The sequence below is a fragment of the Lipotes vexillifer genome, unplaced genomic scaffold (assembly GCF_000442215.2).
Source record: "Lipotes vexillifer unplaced genomic scaffold, Lipotes_vexillifer_v1.1 scaffold672, whole genome shotgun sequence".
NCBI classification, from domain to species: Eukaryota; Metazoa; Chordata; class Mammalia; order Artiodactyla; family Lipotidae; genus Lipotes; species Lipotes vexillifer.
The window spans coordinates 943,706-961,665 of NW_006787454.1; the positions used below are offsets into that span (position 1 = coordinate 943,706).

Sequence of the window (17,960 nt, forward strand, 5' to 3'; positions counted from 1 at the left end):
ATTGTGTAAATTTAAGGTATACAGTATGTTGATTTGATAGACTCATATATTGCCAAATGATTACCACCATGGTGTTAGGTAACACCTCCATCTGGCCACATAATTATGATTTCCTTTTTGTGGTGAGAACATCTGAGATCTACTCTTTTAGCAACTTTCAAGTATATAATATAGCCCTACTAACTATAATCACCATGCTTTCATCAGATCTCCCAAACCTATTCATCTTATAACTAGAAGCTATACTCTTCAATACTCTTTGACCAACATCTCTCCATTCCCTCTACCCTTCCACCCCTGGTAACCACCATTCTAGTCTCTGTTTCTAAGAGTTTGAATTTTTTAGATTTCACATATAAGCGGTATCCTACAATATCTATCTTTCTCTGTCTGACTTATACTTAGTCCATCTTAGTTTTAAAATTTGCATTTCATGACTTGGTATTATTAAAATATTAGGAAATAATTCATTCTATTAAATATGTTATATTAAACCTTTTTCTCTATTCTTCAGTATAATTTTATTTCTAGAGGAATAAAGTTCTAATTTACAGTTAAAATATGGGGAAATAAGATTCAATATGTAGAATTTATTGACTCAACCTGCATTTATTATGTGCCTACCATATTCTAGAAACTTCTTTTAGGGGCTGGGTATTAAAAGAAGAACAAGACACGTGATTCATTGGTTAAAAAAAAAAGGTCCCAATGTAATGTGGCAAATCCTTGAATGGAGTTATGTATAAAGTTTTATGAGGATTTTTATGTTACAGGATTTCTAAGGGCTCCATGGCTGCCATAGAGTGAGGTACTTCTATACTAATGCAGGGTATATGATTATCTTCTCAGCTTTTACAGTCGTCTAAATACAATGGAAATTAGTACTGTCATTACAGCTGGTCGTCTGTTATCCATGCTAGAAATGTTGGAACAAAGGAGTGATGTGGCTCAGAGATTCCCAAATACAGACTAGTGGAAGAGTTGTTACTGGTACTGGGCAAAGTGAAAAAGAAGTAGAAGGGAAGCAAGATCGAGAGAAAACACATCTCTGTGTGTGTATGTGCTTGCATGTGTGCAGGCGTGCACGCGTGTGTACCTATGTGTGGAGGATTGCCACCCTCCTTTTTAAGTAAGGATTTCTAGGTTTGTCCTTTCTCTTCTTTTACTATCCTAAAGGTCCTTTCGTTTTATGAAATTATAGTGGAAATAGGTGGTGGCTAGTTATTATTTTAATTCCTTTTCCTGAAATAAAAAAAAGTCAACCTGCTCTTTTTAATAATTTTACTGGTAAAATCCTCAGAGGGAGCCACTGTCAGGTATACTTTAGAACACTGTATAATTAATTCTTGCAGCCCTTATTTATTTATTTATTTTGGTATAGCCCGGCGTGCTTCAGGAATTCCTTATATTCAAAAGGCCCTGGTCCCTATCCTCCTGGTGTCTCACCTCTGCAAAGAAGCCCGCAGGTAATGAATTGATAGTAGAGAGATTGACTGTGTTAGTCAGAAGCTGTGGTGGCTTCTATCCTGTTGATAAGTTTGGTGGCAGGAAAGTAATCCATACCTATAATTAGGAATTGATCAATTTTTAAAAATAAATTTATTTATTTATTTTATAAAGAGTTTTTGGCTGTGTTGGGTCTTCGTTGCTGTGCGTGGGCTTTCTCTAGTCGCGGTGAGCGGGAGCTACTCTTCGTTGCGGTGCACGGGCTTCTCATTGCCGTGGCTTCTCTTGTTGCGGAGCACGGGCTCTAGGTGCGCAGTCTTCAGTAGTTGTGGCACGTGGGCTCAGTAGTTGTTGCTCGCGGGCTCTAGAGCTCAGACTCAGTAGTTGTGGCGCACAGGCTTAGTTGCTTCGCGGCATGTGGGATCTTCCCGGGCCAGGGCTCGAACCCGTGTCCGCTGCATTGGCAGGCAGATTCTTAATCACTGCGCCACCAGGGAAGCCCCTAGGCATTGATCAATGTTTAAATGTTTTATTTTTCTTGTCCTGACAAGTTTCATTGACCACCTTGGCATTAGAAGGTAAAGCATGAGGGAGAATTATGAAAGGTTGGAAACAGAAATATTTATTAGAAATGTGTATGCGTGTGTGCATGTGTGTGTTTCCTATTTATTCTGATTAGAACATAGTGTCAAAACAATGTGAAAGCTCTGAATCCTGTGATTTTGACGCTGAGGCCACTATTCTGCGTTAGTGGTCATCTTTGGGTTTTGCTTATAAACTGGAGTGTACATATTTGTCAGCTTTGGGGAAAGGATAACTGGAGAGATCCGTGAAGGAATAATAGTACATGTTGATTGTCCAAGCTGGGAGGAATCATTAATGTATTATTATTATTTAAAACTTTAATTTACCCACCTACTATTGTTCACTCATTTAAGGCTAATTTTGTGCTGTTTAAGTTTTAAAATGTGTAAATACTTGGCAGAAAAGTCAACCAAATTTTCCTTTAGTTTCAGATTACATCTTTTCTTAAACAAATAACCAGCCATGACAATTTACCCATTGCTCCAGTGGTGGTGGTGGTTGTTAGCTGCTACTATTTATCACAGTCATCATCATTATTGTTATTGGTGAGGGCACTGGAGTAAGACTACCTGGGTTCAGATTCTAGCTGCTGTCCTTAGTAGTGGGTGATGTTGGGTAAGCGACTTAGCTGTTTGGGCCTCTTCTTTTTCATCTGAAAAACTGGGATATTAATAGTGGCCACTCATAAGGTCTTCTGAGGATTAAAAGGGATAATGTGTGTCAGGAGCTTAGCACAATGCTTTGCAATAGTAAATGTTCGTTAACATTGTCATCATTCTTTTTTACCTTGAAATATCAGTACTGGCCTTATCTGCTTTACGGTTTGTTGTTTAATTAATACACCTTGGTTTCCTTCTTTTGATACTATTTTTATTGGTGTAGTAGTTCTATGAGACATGTTTTGACCCTAAAAAAAAAGGTGTATGCTAATAATCAGCAAAGTGTTTTTCGATCTTCCTAATAGACTGTGAAGAGTTCTAAAAGCAGCCAATTCTACATTCACATATTTATAGCCAAGGCAAAGAAGGAATGCTTTCACTGTTATATGTGTTGCCAGGGACCTGCCTTTGCTTGAAAACCAGAAATTTTCACTGTTAGCTTTAAATAAACTGAGAAAGAGAATTTCAAAGGTGAAGGAGATGAAAGAAGGATTTTAAAAGTTATTTACTTTAAAAACAGTGGTTTTCAGCTGTGGTCACACATTGAAATCACGTGAGCTGCTTCTATAAAATACAAATACCTTGTAGTGGAAACACACCACCACTACCACCACTATCATCAACAACAAACGTTTTTGGAACCCCTATTTTGAATACAGTAATAAAGTAATTGGAATGGTCAGGTATTTAATGCTTATTTTAACTCACATGTCAGTTTCTTATTTGCTTATTAACATGGAACTATCTTGTGTAACCAACATGGTATACTTGGGTTCGGTTCATAGTACATGAAGCCTAATTTTCTTATCTGATTCATTGTAAGGATTTATAGTGGTCTTCTTGTTTTAATGAAATATTGTTGGCTATATCTGTGATTTTTTTTCTCAAGTGTCAAAAGCAATTCCTAATGGAAGCATAGTTCCACAAATAAAATAGGATTCTTTTTTTTTGAAATAGGTACGACAAAAATGGAATGCTACCTGTTGTATCTATGTTTAGAAGTAAAGTTGGTGGCAAGGGTTTAGACAAACCACATGGACAGGCTATTAGGCATTTTACCACATGTGCTAACATACCACACTTTAGTCCTTCAAGGCTAAGTCAACTTAATATTTTAGTGCTAAGCTCTTCTCAGTGCTGTGAGACTAATTTTCTGTAAATATATTCTCATATGCATATGCAGGTACAATTTTCATTGACTTTGTTGAAGTTTTGGAGGGTTGTTTGTGAGGGACTGATCACATACTTGGATGGGGATGTGTTCACCTTAAGGAAAGTTCTAAAGGATGAGGTGGAAGGGATCAAAGACCACATTTACATGCTCAATCTCTGCAGGTACCTTTATTTTTTGTGAGAATAGGGGAAATGGATGTAGAAGGGCTAAGTGTGTAATATTGTAGGGCATTTTCAGGTGAAAAGCATTGTTAATTTAGAAGAATATTTTTTCCATTTCTTTTGAATGGGAATAACCAGCTATAAATATTGTTCATCAGGAACTCAAACAATGTTACTGCTTAGCTTCCAATGCAAACATGACCATTTTATGGAAATTTTATCTATATACATTTAAACAGCTTATGTGTAAATAACTTATCAGCCCACATTTTTTCTTTTTTTAAACCAATCTGCTTTCTTCCTGTGATATTGTGTCTAATCAATTTAATGTTGTGGGCCTTCTTTATTTCCTCGGTTGGCACATTTGCAGGTTGCAATGATTTTCAACAATTTCATTTGACTGGAGTCCCAGAGCACCAAACCCAAAGGACATTGGGCTCATGTTTTATTTCTTGTACCTATGCTACTTTCTGCTTTGCAAAGTCTTGACTGAGTCAGGCCCCAAGGGAAGATGGGCTGATATTGGATCCATGACTGTACACCCCAAACTTTAGATGAGATGGAACAATGAAAGCTCTTGATTAGGGAGGAAGGAGCTTCTGCCAGTTATAAACAAACAAATAATCAATAAACAACCAGCCCTTAAAATCATAATGAGGGTGAGGGGATGGGTGTGTGTGTGTGTGTGCGTGTGCACGCGTGCACATGTGTGTGCTTGTGTAACTAAATGTGTATAACGCCTGTTGACTGTTCTTTAGACACAGGAGAATCTTTGTCCATTAATCTGTACTTGCATCCTCCCTTTACTGTTGAATTTTGTGCCCATTTTTCCATTACCTTTTGCACTTGTAAATTTTAAAATTATTTGGGTATGAACACCTTGGAGGTGAGAGTAATCATTTCCCCAACTTACTGATGAAAATTGATAGGAGGCTGTTGAGAGATGGTGATGGAAAAGCACATGTGAGAAAATGACTAATGCTGAAAAGGAAAGAGAAGGACAATACAGTGAGAAATGCAACTGCCAAGAGCATCGACCATTTAGCTGGTCAGTACATTATTTCCTTGGGTGAGAAACATATTCTGGAAATTAAATTAATTCTAAGAGTTTTTCCAGAGCAGTGGGATCTGACCTTATGGAATCTTATCAAGCTGTGATCATTAGATCAGTTACTCTCCCCATTAAATGAATACTAACATTGGATGGGTGGGTTGTTGTGCTAATGACCTGCATGGTATTATATAACCACTTACCGATTCCTCATTATTTATGGTTATGATTCTGTGGGATCCCTCTCCTGCTGTTAGGGACGGCCTGTGCAGGACAGAGGTTTCTGTTGGAAGATAGATGACACAAGCATCCATTGCCTGGTTTGCTTTGGGATTCTGTGATGACCCTTAATTTTTCTAGTTTACATTTATTTTGAATGTCTATGTATTTTTTTCCTTCATCTAAGTTACTAAACATATAGATTTTCAGGTGGCTTGGATTTGGGAGGTGGGTAGCTTTGAGTTGTTAAAATCTGGTGTTACTGCATGTGGTCAAAATGTACTGCTTGTCTGATTTCTTCTTTTTTTCATTTATGAGATTTTCTTTATGGCCTAGTACCTGATACATTTTACAAATGTTTCTTTTTTTTTTTTTAACGTCTTTATTGGAGTATGATTGCTTTACAATGGTGTGTTAGTTTCTGCTTTATAACAGAGTGAATCAGCTATACACAAATGTTTCTTTAAAAAGAATATTTGTATTGCTACTGGGACTGGTTCCATAGACATTAAACTTGTATCACTGGAACCTTCTGCACTACTCAGAGTGTTCCTTCTCTGATCCTGGCTGGTCCTACCTTTTCACATTCTACTTTTTTTATATCCCACTGGGTCTAGGGAAATGAGGCCAAGGAGGGTGCGAGCAGCACAGCTATGTGGGGCAGTCTGAGGGCCAAACATTATAGGAAGAGCCCTGTGCTTGGACTGTTGTGAATTAGGTCATCTTTCAGCACGAATGAAAACACAATTTAAAGAAGTTGTTATAATGGAATTGGCTCTTTCAGGACACCATTCCCCTTTTTTCTTTTGGTCAGTCTTGATTACTTAAATTCTTTAATTTAGGTGAAGCAAGTTATTTTAGAGGAATTTAGTCTGTGATAAAGGATAAAGCATAGCTTGTTGCTGTATGTGTTAATTTCTGGGGAATGGGATAGAGGGGTTCAGCATGATACTTTATAATGAGGGCATGTTGGAAATTAATTGGCTGATTCCTTTCTGTGTTCTTCCTCTTTTCTCTTTGTACATACCCTCTTTTATGGAATATGGTATTACTCTTGTGTTTCACTGAGTTTGATTGTTGCACAGTGGTGAAGAGTTCAGGCTCTGGAGCCAGTTTGCCTGAGTGGGAATCCTGTCTCCACTGCTTATTAGTTCTAAGACTCTGCGCAGGTCACTGACTCTCTCTGTGTCTTGGTTTTCTCATCTGTTAAATTGAATAGTACCTACTGCATAGGGTTGTTGTCGGGACTAAATAAGATATAATATATGTAAAGTGCTTAGAATAGTACCCAGTAATAGTGCTTAATAAATGTAAGCTATTATCATTATTCCATTGGTTAGGTGGATAGCCTTCCTCACATTTGTCTATGACATTATATCCATTTGGATAAATAAAGAATACATTCCAACTGTCTAACATTAAGAAAAAGAACTAAATGTTAACTGCCTGAATTTTTTTAAGTAGCCAAATGTGAATCTCTTGAGTATCACTGCAGTGACCACAAAGAGTAATCATTGTTGTCACTGCTTAAATGATGGTTTGCTTTTTGGAGGAAAAGCTATCATTTATAGATGCTTTTATATATGCTGAGTTAAGGAGTTCTCCATGTACATGGTCTGATTTTTTAAGAATTATTAAAGTTACTGTATCAAAAATAGGATTAATTAAAATTTGTCCTGAAGACTTTAATGTTACATTAATAAGCCTTTTCTTGTTCCCTGTGCAGTGTCAAAACTCCCCTTCAGATTTGAGGTATGGAATCTGATTTAGGACTTAGAAGACTTCAGTAATTAACCACGATTGTCGTGTACATATAATTAACCATTGGTTAACAATATACAGTCATGTTGATGAGCAGTCTTGTTTAGTTTTTGTTTGTTTATGTAAATACCTGAAGCAAATAGCAATTAAAGGGAAAGCTTGGTTTGTCTAAATTTAGTTCTTATAAAGCTTAAATGTTTCAGAAGTGATTAAGTCTAGGGTCATAGAATAAGACATATGTCATGGCTGAACTCAAATCCCCAATTCTTTGACTATAAGATACATTAGGCCTTTGGGGATTTATGGGGTGGTGATGGAAGGGACAACTCATTGGTTGAGAATAATTTCTAAATATGTAACTTGTTTTTGCTGAGAGTAGCAGTGGTGCTATATACCTTTAAAAACATCGACTACTTCTTGTTCCCTTATATCTGGTAGGGAAATGCTATACTTTCAGATGCCCATTGCACCTCATCTAGGCTTACCCTAAAGTTGATGTCAGTAGGTGGTGTTTGGGGGGAATTATCCATGAGGTCCTGGGTACATGGGCTGGCGCTTGGGTTGTGGGCTGTGGGGAGGCAAGGGGGTTGTGGAGAGGAGTCATGTGGATCCTGTGACTAGGAATCTAGCCCTCTCTCCCTGCTGCTGGTGGCTGTAAGACGGGTGCTGTTAGCCGTTGCACTTACCTCCAGGGAGCAGGTGGCCCACGCTGTGAGGCCACTGTAAAGCATTTACTGGGAGGCTGGCAACTGAGGATGGTAGCAAGTGACAGGTCAAACATTGTTCAAGTCCTTCTTGAGTCGTACAGAAGGAATGTGGGAGTGTGGTTAGAGACCCAGATGCTGAGCCCAGCTTCATAACTCATTCACTGTGGGACCTCCATGATTGTCTCTAGCTTTCTCTGTGAAAAATAGAGAATAATAAAATGATGCCACCTGCTTACCTCAAAGAGTGTTCTGTGGATTAATGAGTTAATCGCCTTGGATGAAGGCAGCAGAGGTTCTCTTGTTATAATTTCATCACCTTTCCAGAGAAGCTCCAGTTTGGTGGAATAAAATAGTGGAAAGAAGATAGGAGTGGAAAGAGCTATTGACAACTTAGTTGGTGTCTTTCAAGTCTAACTGTAGGTCAGGTTTCCATTCTCGCTGGGGAATTTTAGTGTAAAATTTCTACATATTTTTTAGAAACGACACCAAACCAAATGTCTGACCTGCTGCCTGTAGGAAAAGAACAGATGTTTATTCTGAGAACATATTAATAAAAATGTTAGTGGTTTTCTCCCACCGTAAAGGAAGAAGATGGGTCAAAAGGGAGAGCCTAGATTTTAGTAGAGTTCGCTCGTATTGTTCCATTACTGATGTGCCCTTTTTGAGAGAGTTGGTATTGCTTGATTTTGTTGATTTTTCGAGTTTCTTTGACAAAGAAGCATCATAGATATCAAGCCAAAACAAAACAAGAAATATAAACTCACACACCCAACAGTTGCTTTAAATACCAAGGATGTCAGCAAGAAATTAAAATGAATCAACTGACATTTCTGCTTTGAAATTTTTTTAGTAAAATTAATTTAAACCAACAGTGAAAACTTCTGTGTCTACCTTATAATGGAAAGTTTGACCTTTTCAGTGATTTTGGCTTAAGGGTGTTGACATTGGGGTGTTTTTGGTTAAAATTTGCTTCAACTCTCTAACAGCTCTTGGGATTTTGGTCAATCTTTGGTGGCTGAATAGCAAATGCTGTCAATTGTGTTGGTACCATGTAGTTTCCAAAGATAAGGTCTCTGAAGTAGTGGATATGGTATCCCCTCCTGCCCATGTGTAACTGTTTAAAAGAACACTGTTGTCATGTGAATTCTTATTTTTTTGAGCTTGCTTTTGAAGTTAACTTTCACAGAGAATTCCTGTTACCTAGAAATTGATGACAGACTTACACCATTTCCTTTTTTTTTCTTAGACGTTCCATCCTCAGAGCAGCCTGAACTGTTCCTAAAGAAACTTCAGCAGTGCTGTGTCATTTTTGACTTCATGGACACGCTATCTGATCTTAAAATGAAAGAATACAAGCGCTCCACTCTTAATGAACTGGTGGACTACATTACAATAAGCAGAGGCTGTTTGACAGAGCAGACTTACCCTGAAGTAGTTAGAATGGTGAGTTTCTTTTTTTCGCCGCGGACACATTTAAGCACCTTCCTTAGGGACTCACAGGTGTATTTACTGCAGGGTCAGGTCACTGGAGGTCACCTCCACAAATGAGAGCCAACCTTCTGAGAGCTAAGCACAAGTAGTCGGCACAATACTAAAATTTGAAGAGCATGATTTCATGAGAATGAAATCCAGAACTTTTCACCTACAACAGTATTGGAGGAATCAGTGACTTCAAAATACGAAGCAAAGATTGCCAGGGTGTTACTGGATTTCTGGCATTGGGAAAAGAAAAGACACAGGAGAATCAACAAAAGTTGTAGATCTGTGTTTGAAAAATATTCAAGCCTGTTGGATGTCTTGATTTTTTTTTTTTTCCTCCTATTCACTGTGGTATATTAGAAATGGCTTTAAGCTTAATGAAATCGTGATATGTAGAATCTAGGTAAAGCCTCTCTTGGCTTTATAAACTAATCATTCTCTTTATAATCTTAGAAACAGGAGTGATGTCTTTCATTATTTTTGAACAGCGTCTTGTAATTTATGTGGTCGTTACGAGTTATGAGAAGAAACATTATTAGCATAATATGAGTAATTATGTTCTTATTGTGTCAATAATTATATTAGTTTTTCAGAAGCTGAGCCAAAATATAGTTTTCCGTTAGATTTCTGTGGGAGGGTTGCCTTCCTTGGCATCCTAGAAGATCTTGGATCTAGAGAGCACATGATATCTGGAGGAAGTGGGGCTGGTCTACTAACTCGAGAAGTTATGCTGAAGAGATGCAAGGGGGTCAGTGCATCATGGGAAGCCCACTGGGGAATCTCGCCCACCCTCTCTGTACTGCTGAAAATGTACTTAGCCTTTCTTTTTCACTTTTATCACTTGTATTCAACAAATGCAGAAAAGAGACATCTGTGATGGGGTAGTTATGGTTAAAAATGAATAGTTCAGATTTGGGAAGGGACCTGAATTATTACAACTTGAGAAACTATGACAGATATATGAAGGTCATTTCAAAACAATGTCCAGTATATTCCTCAGATCCATATTGGAGTGTGTATTGCATTTGTTAATTTATAGGAACGTAAAACAGGGTTTTGTATGTTAACTGTTTATATTGTGGTTCTTGAGCAGTGGCTCTCAACCAGGGGCGATTTTCCCTGCCAGGGTACCTTGGCATTGTCTGGAGACATTTTTGGGAGTCACAACCAGGGGTGCTACCAGCATCTAGTGGGTAGAGGCCAGGAATGCTGTTAAACGTCTTACAATGCACAGGACAGCATTGTACAACAATTTTGTAGATTGTTCTACAACAAAGAATTATCTGGCCCCAAATGTCAATGATGCCAGTGTTGAGAAACCATGCTCTAGAGTTTGCATGTTCTCTAAACCTCTTACCCTGATACTTAGGATCTTCTCTAGCCCACCTGCCTTCTGCAGAGCACAGTCCCTTGGTTTTAACCTACCCATGTCCTCAGCTAACAGAGGTATCCACCGTTTATAAATTTCTTCTATATCTTTCCATGGATAGTCCGTGAATATTGAAGCATATACAAGCATATATGTATAAATATTGTATTTTGTAAACACACAAATGGTAGCATAGTATACACACTCTCTGTACCTTGCTTTTTTTACTTAGCAGTATATAATGTACATCAGTACATATAAAGCTGCCTCATTCATTTTTATAGCTGCATTTCGTTGTGTGGATGTGCCATAATTTATTTAACCACGACCCCATGAATATCCTTGTACACACCTCAGTTTGCCCTTCTGCGAGAACATCTGGGTATTTGTGGATTTGTTTTGTAATAGCCCTTTCCTCTGTTCCTGGACCTTTGTGAATTCCCTGCCCTCCTGCCTTTAATTCTGATTCCCCCCTTCCTTTCAAGATCTGGCTTACAGTGCTACCACTGGTTCCTGAAAAGCCCAGAGTTTTCTCCTTCCTTCACTTCTACCACTTCTTGGCAACTCACCCTTTTAGAATTTGTTCATTTGCTGCTATTTAATCCCTTCACACGTTTATCTGATTTTTCTAATTAGGCTGTAAGTACTCCTAAGCAGAAACTGTTCGGAGTTGTCCTGCACATCTCTGTGGCCTCTGTAATACCTCCTAGCCCAGGCCTACCTGAAGATTGTTGAATGAATAGATGAATTCCCTCTTAAGATAGGGGCATTTTAGGCTCTCAAATTAGGATGAAGATATTGGATGTCATTGGATTATATTCAGCTTTAAACCCAGTAGCTGGCATAATCCAAAAACCCATTCATTCCTGTGAACCAGCTTGGTCCTAAACCAGCTTGAGTCTCTCAGAGGAGACCATTTTCTCTTCTTACCACCTCCCCCCATGCCCCTCCACCCCAACAAAAAAACTTAAAAAAAAGACTCCTGGGCTTCCCTGGTGGCGCAGTGGTTGGGAGTCCGCCTGCCGATGCAGAGGACGAGGGTTCGTGCCCCGGTCGGGGAGGATCCCACATGCCGCGGAGCGGCTGGGCCTGTGAGTCATGGCCGCTGAGCCTGCGCGTCCGGAGCCTGTGCTCTGCAACGGGAGAGGCCACAACAGTGAGAGGCCCGCGTACCGCAAAAATACAAACAAAAAAAACAGACTCCTATCATTCGTGTGGGAATGTGTACTTTAAAATGTACTTAAGCCCTACTTTAGGAAGTATTGAATCTGTAGCATGCATGCTATTCTAGGGCATTAGATAATTGACTTTCTGGGTGATAGTTTAGGGTTCTCAGAGGTGTAATTTATTTTTCATATTTTGTGATTTGTGAAATTGCTACCTACTAATTTTGCACGGTTCCTAGACAATCTGGCATTTATAGAGAAGGAAGTAGCGTGGCAGCGTAGAAAGAGAAAGGGCTCTGAAACCACACAAACCTGGGTTCAAATGCCAACTCCAGCCACACTTACTTGCTTCATCACTTCGGACAGAGCCCTCCATCTTTGGAGTCCTCAGTTTTTGTGAGGTGCTAAGAGGTGTGTGGCATTGGGGGAAGGGCAGCCTCCTGCCCTGCTCCATGAATAGTCCACCTGAGGAAAATCGTGCTTTCTTTGTACATCAAGGTTCTCACCACCTCAGACACACATACAACCTAGTAAACAGGGATTTATGTCTCTTTAAGAAGGGTTGGAACCAAGTGCCTACTTGCCCTCTACTCCCTTCTGTTTTGCCACGTGTGAGCCCCTTGTGTGTAGAAATCCTGGTGCTATTACTGCTCACTTTCCTCATCTGTAACGTACCTACCTTTTGGGTATTTTGTGAGGATTGGCGTTGATGTATGTAAAGCTCTTAGAACAGTCGCTAACACATGGCAAGCATTTAATCAATGATACTGTTAGTATATTTTGTGATTTCATTATTAGATACTTGACTTTATAATCATTGGGGGAACCCGGAGTTCCTGTTTGTGGACTTAAAATGCCCTGTTAGCTCGATATGCTGTGTCCCATTGCCTCAGTGGTCCTCAAATTCTGTAATTCCAATCCTGCCTGTTGAATAGTTACTGTTCCCACCTATTCCTCTTTCTTATTACTGTAAAATGAAACTGCTTCACTGGGATTAGTGAGGGAAATGGTAGTGCTTTTAATGAAATATCAAGGAAGCGATAGCTAGGTTTTACAAACCAGGATGAGTGATGACTTAAGATGGCATGTTCTGATGTCAGTATTATTACCAAAACCTGATGGGACTGTACTTTGAGAGTTGCTATGCCTGTTAGGGTAAGAAAAGAGTAGAAGATGAAAGTAATCTATGAGTGTGGAAACCATTTTTAGCATTTATATAAAGTCTAGACACCACCTACAGACTCTTAGAATTAAGAAAAACAAATAACTCTTTATTTGTAAACAAAATAAAAAAACAATATAGCACCTAACTCACCTGCAGAAGGGTGGTGTGGGGTAGTGGAAAGAGCCCCAGATAGAGAAAGTAGAAGCCACTGTCCTCATTTCTCATCTTCCACTTAACTAGTGGTGAGACTTGGGTTCCTCTCTAAGCCCCAAGTCTCCGCTTGTAAATGGAGGGAGTTGGTGGTGGTCTCTCACATCCTTCGAGCTCTGAAAAATACCAGCTCTTTCGTCAACACAGTGTAAGAAATTTAGAATGAATTCTGCCGTTCTTTTTTTTTTTTTTTTCTTTTCTATTATTTTTGGCCACGCTGCATGGCATGCAGGATCTTAGTTCCCTGACCAGGGATTGAACCCATGCCCCCTGCAGTGGAAGCATGGTGTCTTAACCACTGGACCGCCAGGGAAGTCCCTGGGTTCTGCCATTCTTAAAGTTTACAGAACACTGTCCAGAGTAGTTGCTTCTGCTCTGTAAGTGGTTTCTTCCATGTGTTTCTTTCTCATGGGGTCACATCTGATGGAAAAATGAGAAGCAGGACTGTTAGTTCCTTAGGCTTTGGCACATTTTGCCGTGCATCATCTCAAGTGTCAGCCTTCTGTCTTTGAGGCAGTATTTTTACCACATTATGCTCATGTTTTGTTTCTGGTTCTGTTGCCATGCATCCATTTAAAAGATTTCTTAGAATTTCTAGCTCTCCAAGTAATCTTGGGTTAATTTTTTTTTTTTTTTAACTCAAACTTAAACTGTATTTTATACTCTTTATATTCACACATCTTCCTTTTCAAAACCATCTCTTTGGGGGATAGTTCAAATGTGAGAGGAAATCTTAACGGGTGAAGACATCATTTTAATTAATTCCAAGTAATGTTTATTGAGTGATTTAGAGCCATGTTTTTACATTTTGATGATTAAAAAAAGACAGGACCCTGCTCTGTCAACAAACTCACAGTCTGGTAGAGAGGGCACTCATGTGAACAAATAATAAAATATGTCATACGTGCATTAATAGAAGTATGTAGAAGGCAGGGAAGGAGTAGAGCAAAAGGGGGGTTAATCTGAGGAGGGTAGGGGTGGTCAAGGAAGGCTTTAGAAAGTGAGGAAAGCCCGAGTATTAAAAGGTGAAAACATGTTTTCCAGGGGCTGAAATCGTGTTGAAATGAAAAAGAGAATTACATGATGCAAAGGAATTCCCAAACCGCATGATATATTCAGAGGAACACAAGCAGTGTTGTGTTGTTACAGCATTAAGTGCGCTTGTGTGGGTTGGGGAGTGAGAGGAGGTGAACGATGGCAGTTGAAGATGCAGATGTGGACCAGAAGATCCTGAAAGAACCTCACAGACAGTGGATAATCATTGAAAAGTTGTAAGCAGGGGAGTGACACAGTCAGATTTGTACTGTATGGCAGTGAGTCAGGTAGATTGGAGGGGGCTGAACTTGAAGGCAGAGAGGAATTGATTAGGGGCCTGTTGTATCAGAGAAGTTGTTAAGAGGGCCTAAACCAAGCACGGGGTGAAAGTAGAGATGAGGAAAGGATGGCATTTAAGACTCACTAGGAGGTAAAATTGAAGGCACGTAGCATTTGCATTGATGTTTGGAGTGAGAGAGAGAGGAAGCAGTCTAGGATAGCTTTGGGAGTTTGGTAGTCATGGTGCTCCTATTTGAGAAAGGTACAGCAGGAAGGGGAGCAGGTTTTTTGGGTGGAAGCTGGGTTGATTTTTGATGTGTTAACTTTGAGGTTACAGGAGTCCTAGATGGGAAAGTTGGAGATTGAGATTGGTAATTATTAGCATGAGAGTAGAGCAGGGGAGAAAGAGAACAATAGTGGGACCCCAGGTGATGCAGAGAATCCTTGTGCTTCAGTGCAGTGGTTCGGGGGAGGTAGTATGCGAAACATGAGGAAGTTGAAATGACGGCTCTAGATAACGACTGCATGTACAGCAGTGGAGTCTTGGGCGTACTGTCCTCATTAGAGTAAAACCCTATCACTTCTTTCCTGCACAAAGTATATCTTGTTGCACTGGTCGTTTGCTGTTATTATTTTCGTATTTTCTCTTTATATCTTGGCTTTTCTTGATTTCAGAGTCTGCCCTATTCCTACCTCATCTGTGGTTAAATCTCTGTATATCTCAAACTGTAGAATATATGATTTTCCAAAGCAAATGTAGTTTTAAGATAAAATATGTTGTACAACTTTTTCTTCTTTTTTCTATTGAAATCTTGAGTCCTTTATATTGTTTCTTGGCCACACATTAGCTTTTTTTTTCCCACTCTCAAATTATATCCTGCCACTTGGTTATCTAAGTGCTTTATCTTTTATACATTCTGTGACTTAACTGGAAATCACAGCTCTGGTTAGCCTCTTAATAGGATAATATGGTTTTGTAGAAAAATATGAAGTCGCAATTAAAGGTCTCAGAGTGTGCCTACACAGACTCTTAGGAATGCTTTGTTAAGTTCATTGCATCCTCTCTTGGCTAAAGGATGGAGGATTTCTTTTCATAAAATAACAGCTATCTAAAGGTAGCCTTGGGAATGATAACTACCAGGGGGGAATATGAAATTTCCATTTTTCATCCTCCTGCATCTGATAAGGAATATAAAACTATACATCCTGGCCAGAATTTGCCTTGAAGGTGATTCTTTAGGCCCAAAGGAGATAAGATCTTTTGGTGTAAGCCACTGGATGTGGGATGGGGGAAGGTGGGCTGCTTACAAGATTGGAAATATAAATAATGGGAAAGAATTGAGTGACGTCTGGGAAAGTCATTTAGGAAGTGATGAACTTATTGGGGAATTTTTATGGATAGGATAAGTCTAAAAGATAGGACCTAAGAATTAAATTAGAAAAAGAATTCCTTGGTACTTTGAAAAGAATTTAAGGTTATGATGATGAAGATTACCAAAAGATACTTTTAGAGTGAGGTCAGGAAGAATTGCTGCTCAAGGTTAGGAACAGATTGTTACCATTTGTAATTTATCAGAGGGTAGAGAAACTGGCAGGCACTCTGTCCTTTCCTTAAACTGTCACTCTGTGCTACTTCAGTTAATGCTCATTTAACAATATTCATTTAGCATCTTTGGGTGTCCATCAGTTGGTTTCATGGGGGCCAGTGGACCTCCTGACGTTGAGTGCAAAATTTTGTGTTTTGCCTATTTTTGTGGGAGAAGATCTGCAGCTTTTGATTAAATTTTCAAAGATATAATCTGACTCCAAAATGGTTTAAGCTCGATTTTTACATATGCAGTGCTCTGCTTGATGCTGATCTGTTGGAAAATGTAGGATGAGATTGGAAAGGAGCAGGGTCTTCCCATTTATGGCAGTAACTAAAGATGAAAAATGAAGTCGTAAGAATGATTTCTTTATGGGAAGGTTTCTGGCAGTGAATTCTTTTTTTAAATGTATTTTATTGAAGTATAGTTGATTTACAATGTTGTGTTAATTTCTGCTGTGCAGCAAAGTGACTCAGTTATACATCTATATACATATATATCTATATACATTCTTTTCCATACTCTTCTCCATACGGTTTATCACAGGACATTGAATATAGTTCCCTGTGCTATACAGTAGGACCTTGTTGTTTATCCATCCTATATATAATAGTTTGCATCTGCCAATCCCAAGCTCCCAATCCATCCCTCCCAGACCCCCTCAATTTCTAATATACATGTCTGACTATTCAGATTTTTTGTTTTACCTTGTGTCAATTTTTATAGGTTTTTATAATGGTTATACAGTTTAGAATTGTGGTTGAATACTTAATCTTTAGAGGTTCTTCATAAAGGTGTGCACTAACGAAAGAAGGTCACCAGCACCTGTACACCTTCCATTGTTAGCAGCATAATAATCTGCAGCAACTACTGTGTGAATGAATTCAGTCTTAACAACAACCTTGTTTTGTATTATATATTATATAATTATATTATTTTATTTTATATTATATTTTGTTATAGTATTATTATATATTATTTTATAGATGATGTAAAGGAAGTAGAGAGAGGTTAAGAAACTTGCCCAAAGGTACTCACCTGGGTAACTGGCAGAACTGAGGTTTGAACCCAGTCTGTCTGGCTACAGGGCCCATCCTCTTAACTGTTGTGCCATAACGCTCTCCTGGGATCAGTCTTTCTAATAGGAATAAAGACTAAAATCTCTAAATTTGGACTGTTGCCTCAGTACTATGTTCTCTTCCTGAGCCCCTCTAAATAGGTCATAAGGCCTTGATGCTTTCCCTCTACCTTTTCCTTGCTTGTTATTTTATCAAATAATAGGCTCTGGGGTTAAATGTTTGTTTTTGCTTAAGAAACAGCTTCCCTTTCACTCCGTCTCCCCGCACCACCTCACTACCCCATATATAATAACTAGATTGCCTTTGTGTTATTCTCAAATTAACACTTTTTCTCTGCCCTACCACTCCTTCCCAGTAGGCAGGAGTACATGGTGTTTGGGGGTGAGGAGGACCTCAGGAGGAAAGCTGTGTAGTTCAAAACTCTCCTCTGTTCCATCCTCGAGATGGTCGTATCCCTTAAGTTCATGTGCTCCCGCCATGCTGCTTCTCTCTCTGCCCCACCGTTAGAAGCAGGCAAGCTATGTCAGCAGCCAAGGGATCCCTAAATTGTTTGGTTAGCTTGGATTGGAGTAAGGGAGTTAGATGATTTAAATGTCCCTTCATCTCTTGGGCTTCCCTGGTGGCTCAGTGGTTGGGAGTCCGCCTGCCGATGCGGGGTACACGGGTTCGTGACCCGGTCCGGAGGGGCCCCTTTTCCGCAGAGCGGCTGGGCCTGTGAGCCGTGGCCGCTGGACATGCGCGTCCGGAGCCTGTGCTCCGCGGCCGCAGAGGCCGCAGCGGTGAGAGGCCCGCGTACCGCCAAAAAAAAAAAAAAAAAAAAACCCCCCCC

The 17,960-nt window shown here is 39.4% G+C and overlaps 1 protein-coding gene across 3 annotated transcripts in view; it reads left to right on the forward strand.

Moving 5' to 3' along the window:
- The window catches only part of PPP2R5E (protein phosphatase 2 regulatory subunit B'epsilon), a 150,831-nt gene that overhangs the window by 67,883 nt on the left and 64,988 nt on the right, over positions 1-17,960 (forward strand). For all 3 annotated transcript variants that reach the window (XM_007460068.1, XM_007460069.1, XM_007460070.1), the window contains exon 3: positions 9,010-9,206. In XM_007460068.1, coding sequence (XP_007460130.1) covers positions 9,010-9,206 — 197 coding nt within the window. The remainder of the gene's footprint in view (positions 1-9,009; positions 9,207-17,960) is intronic.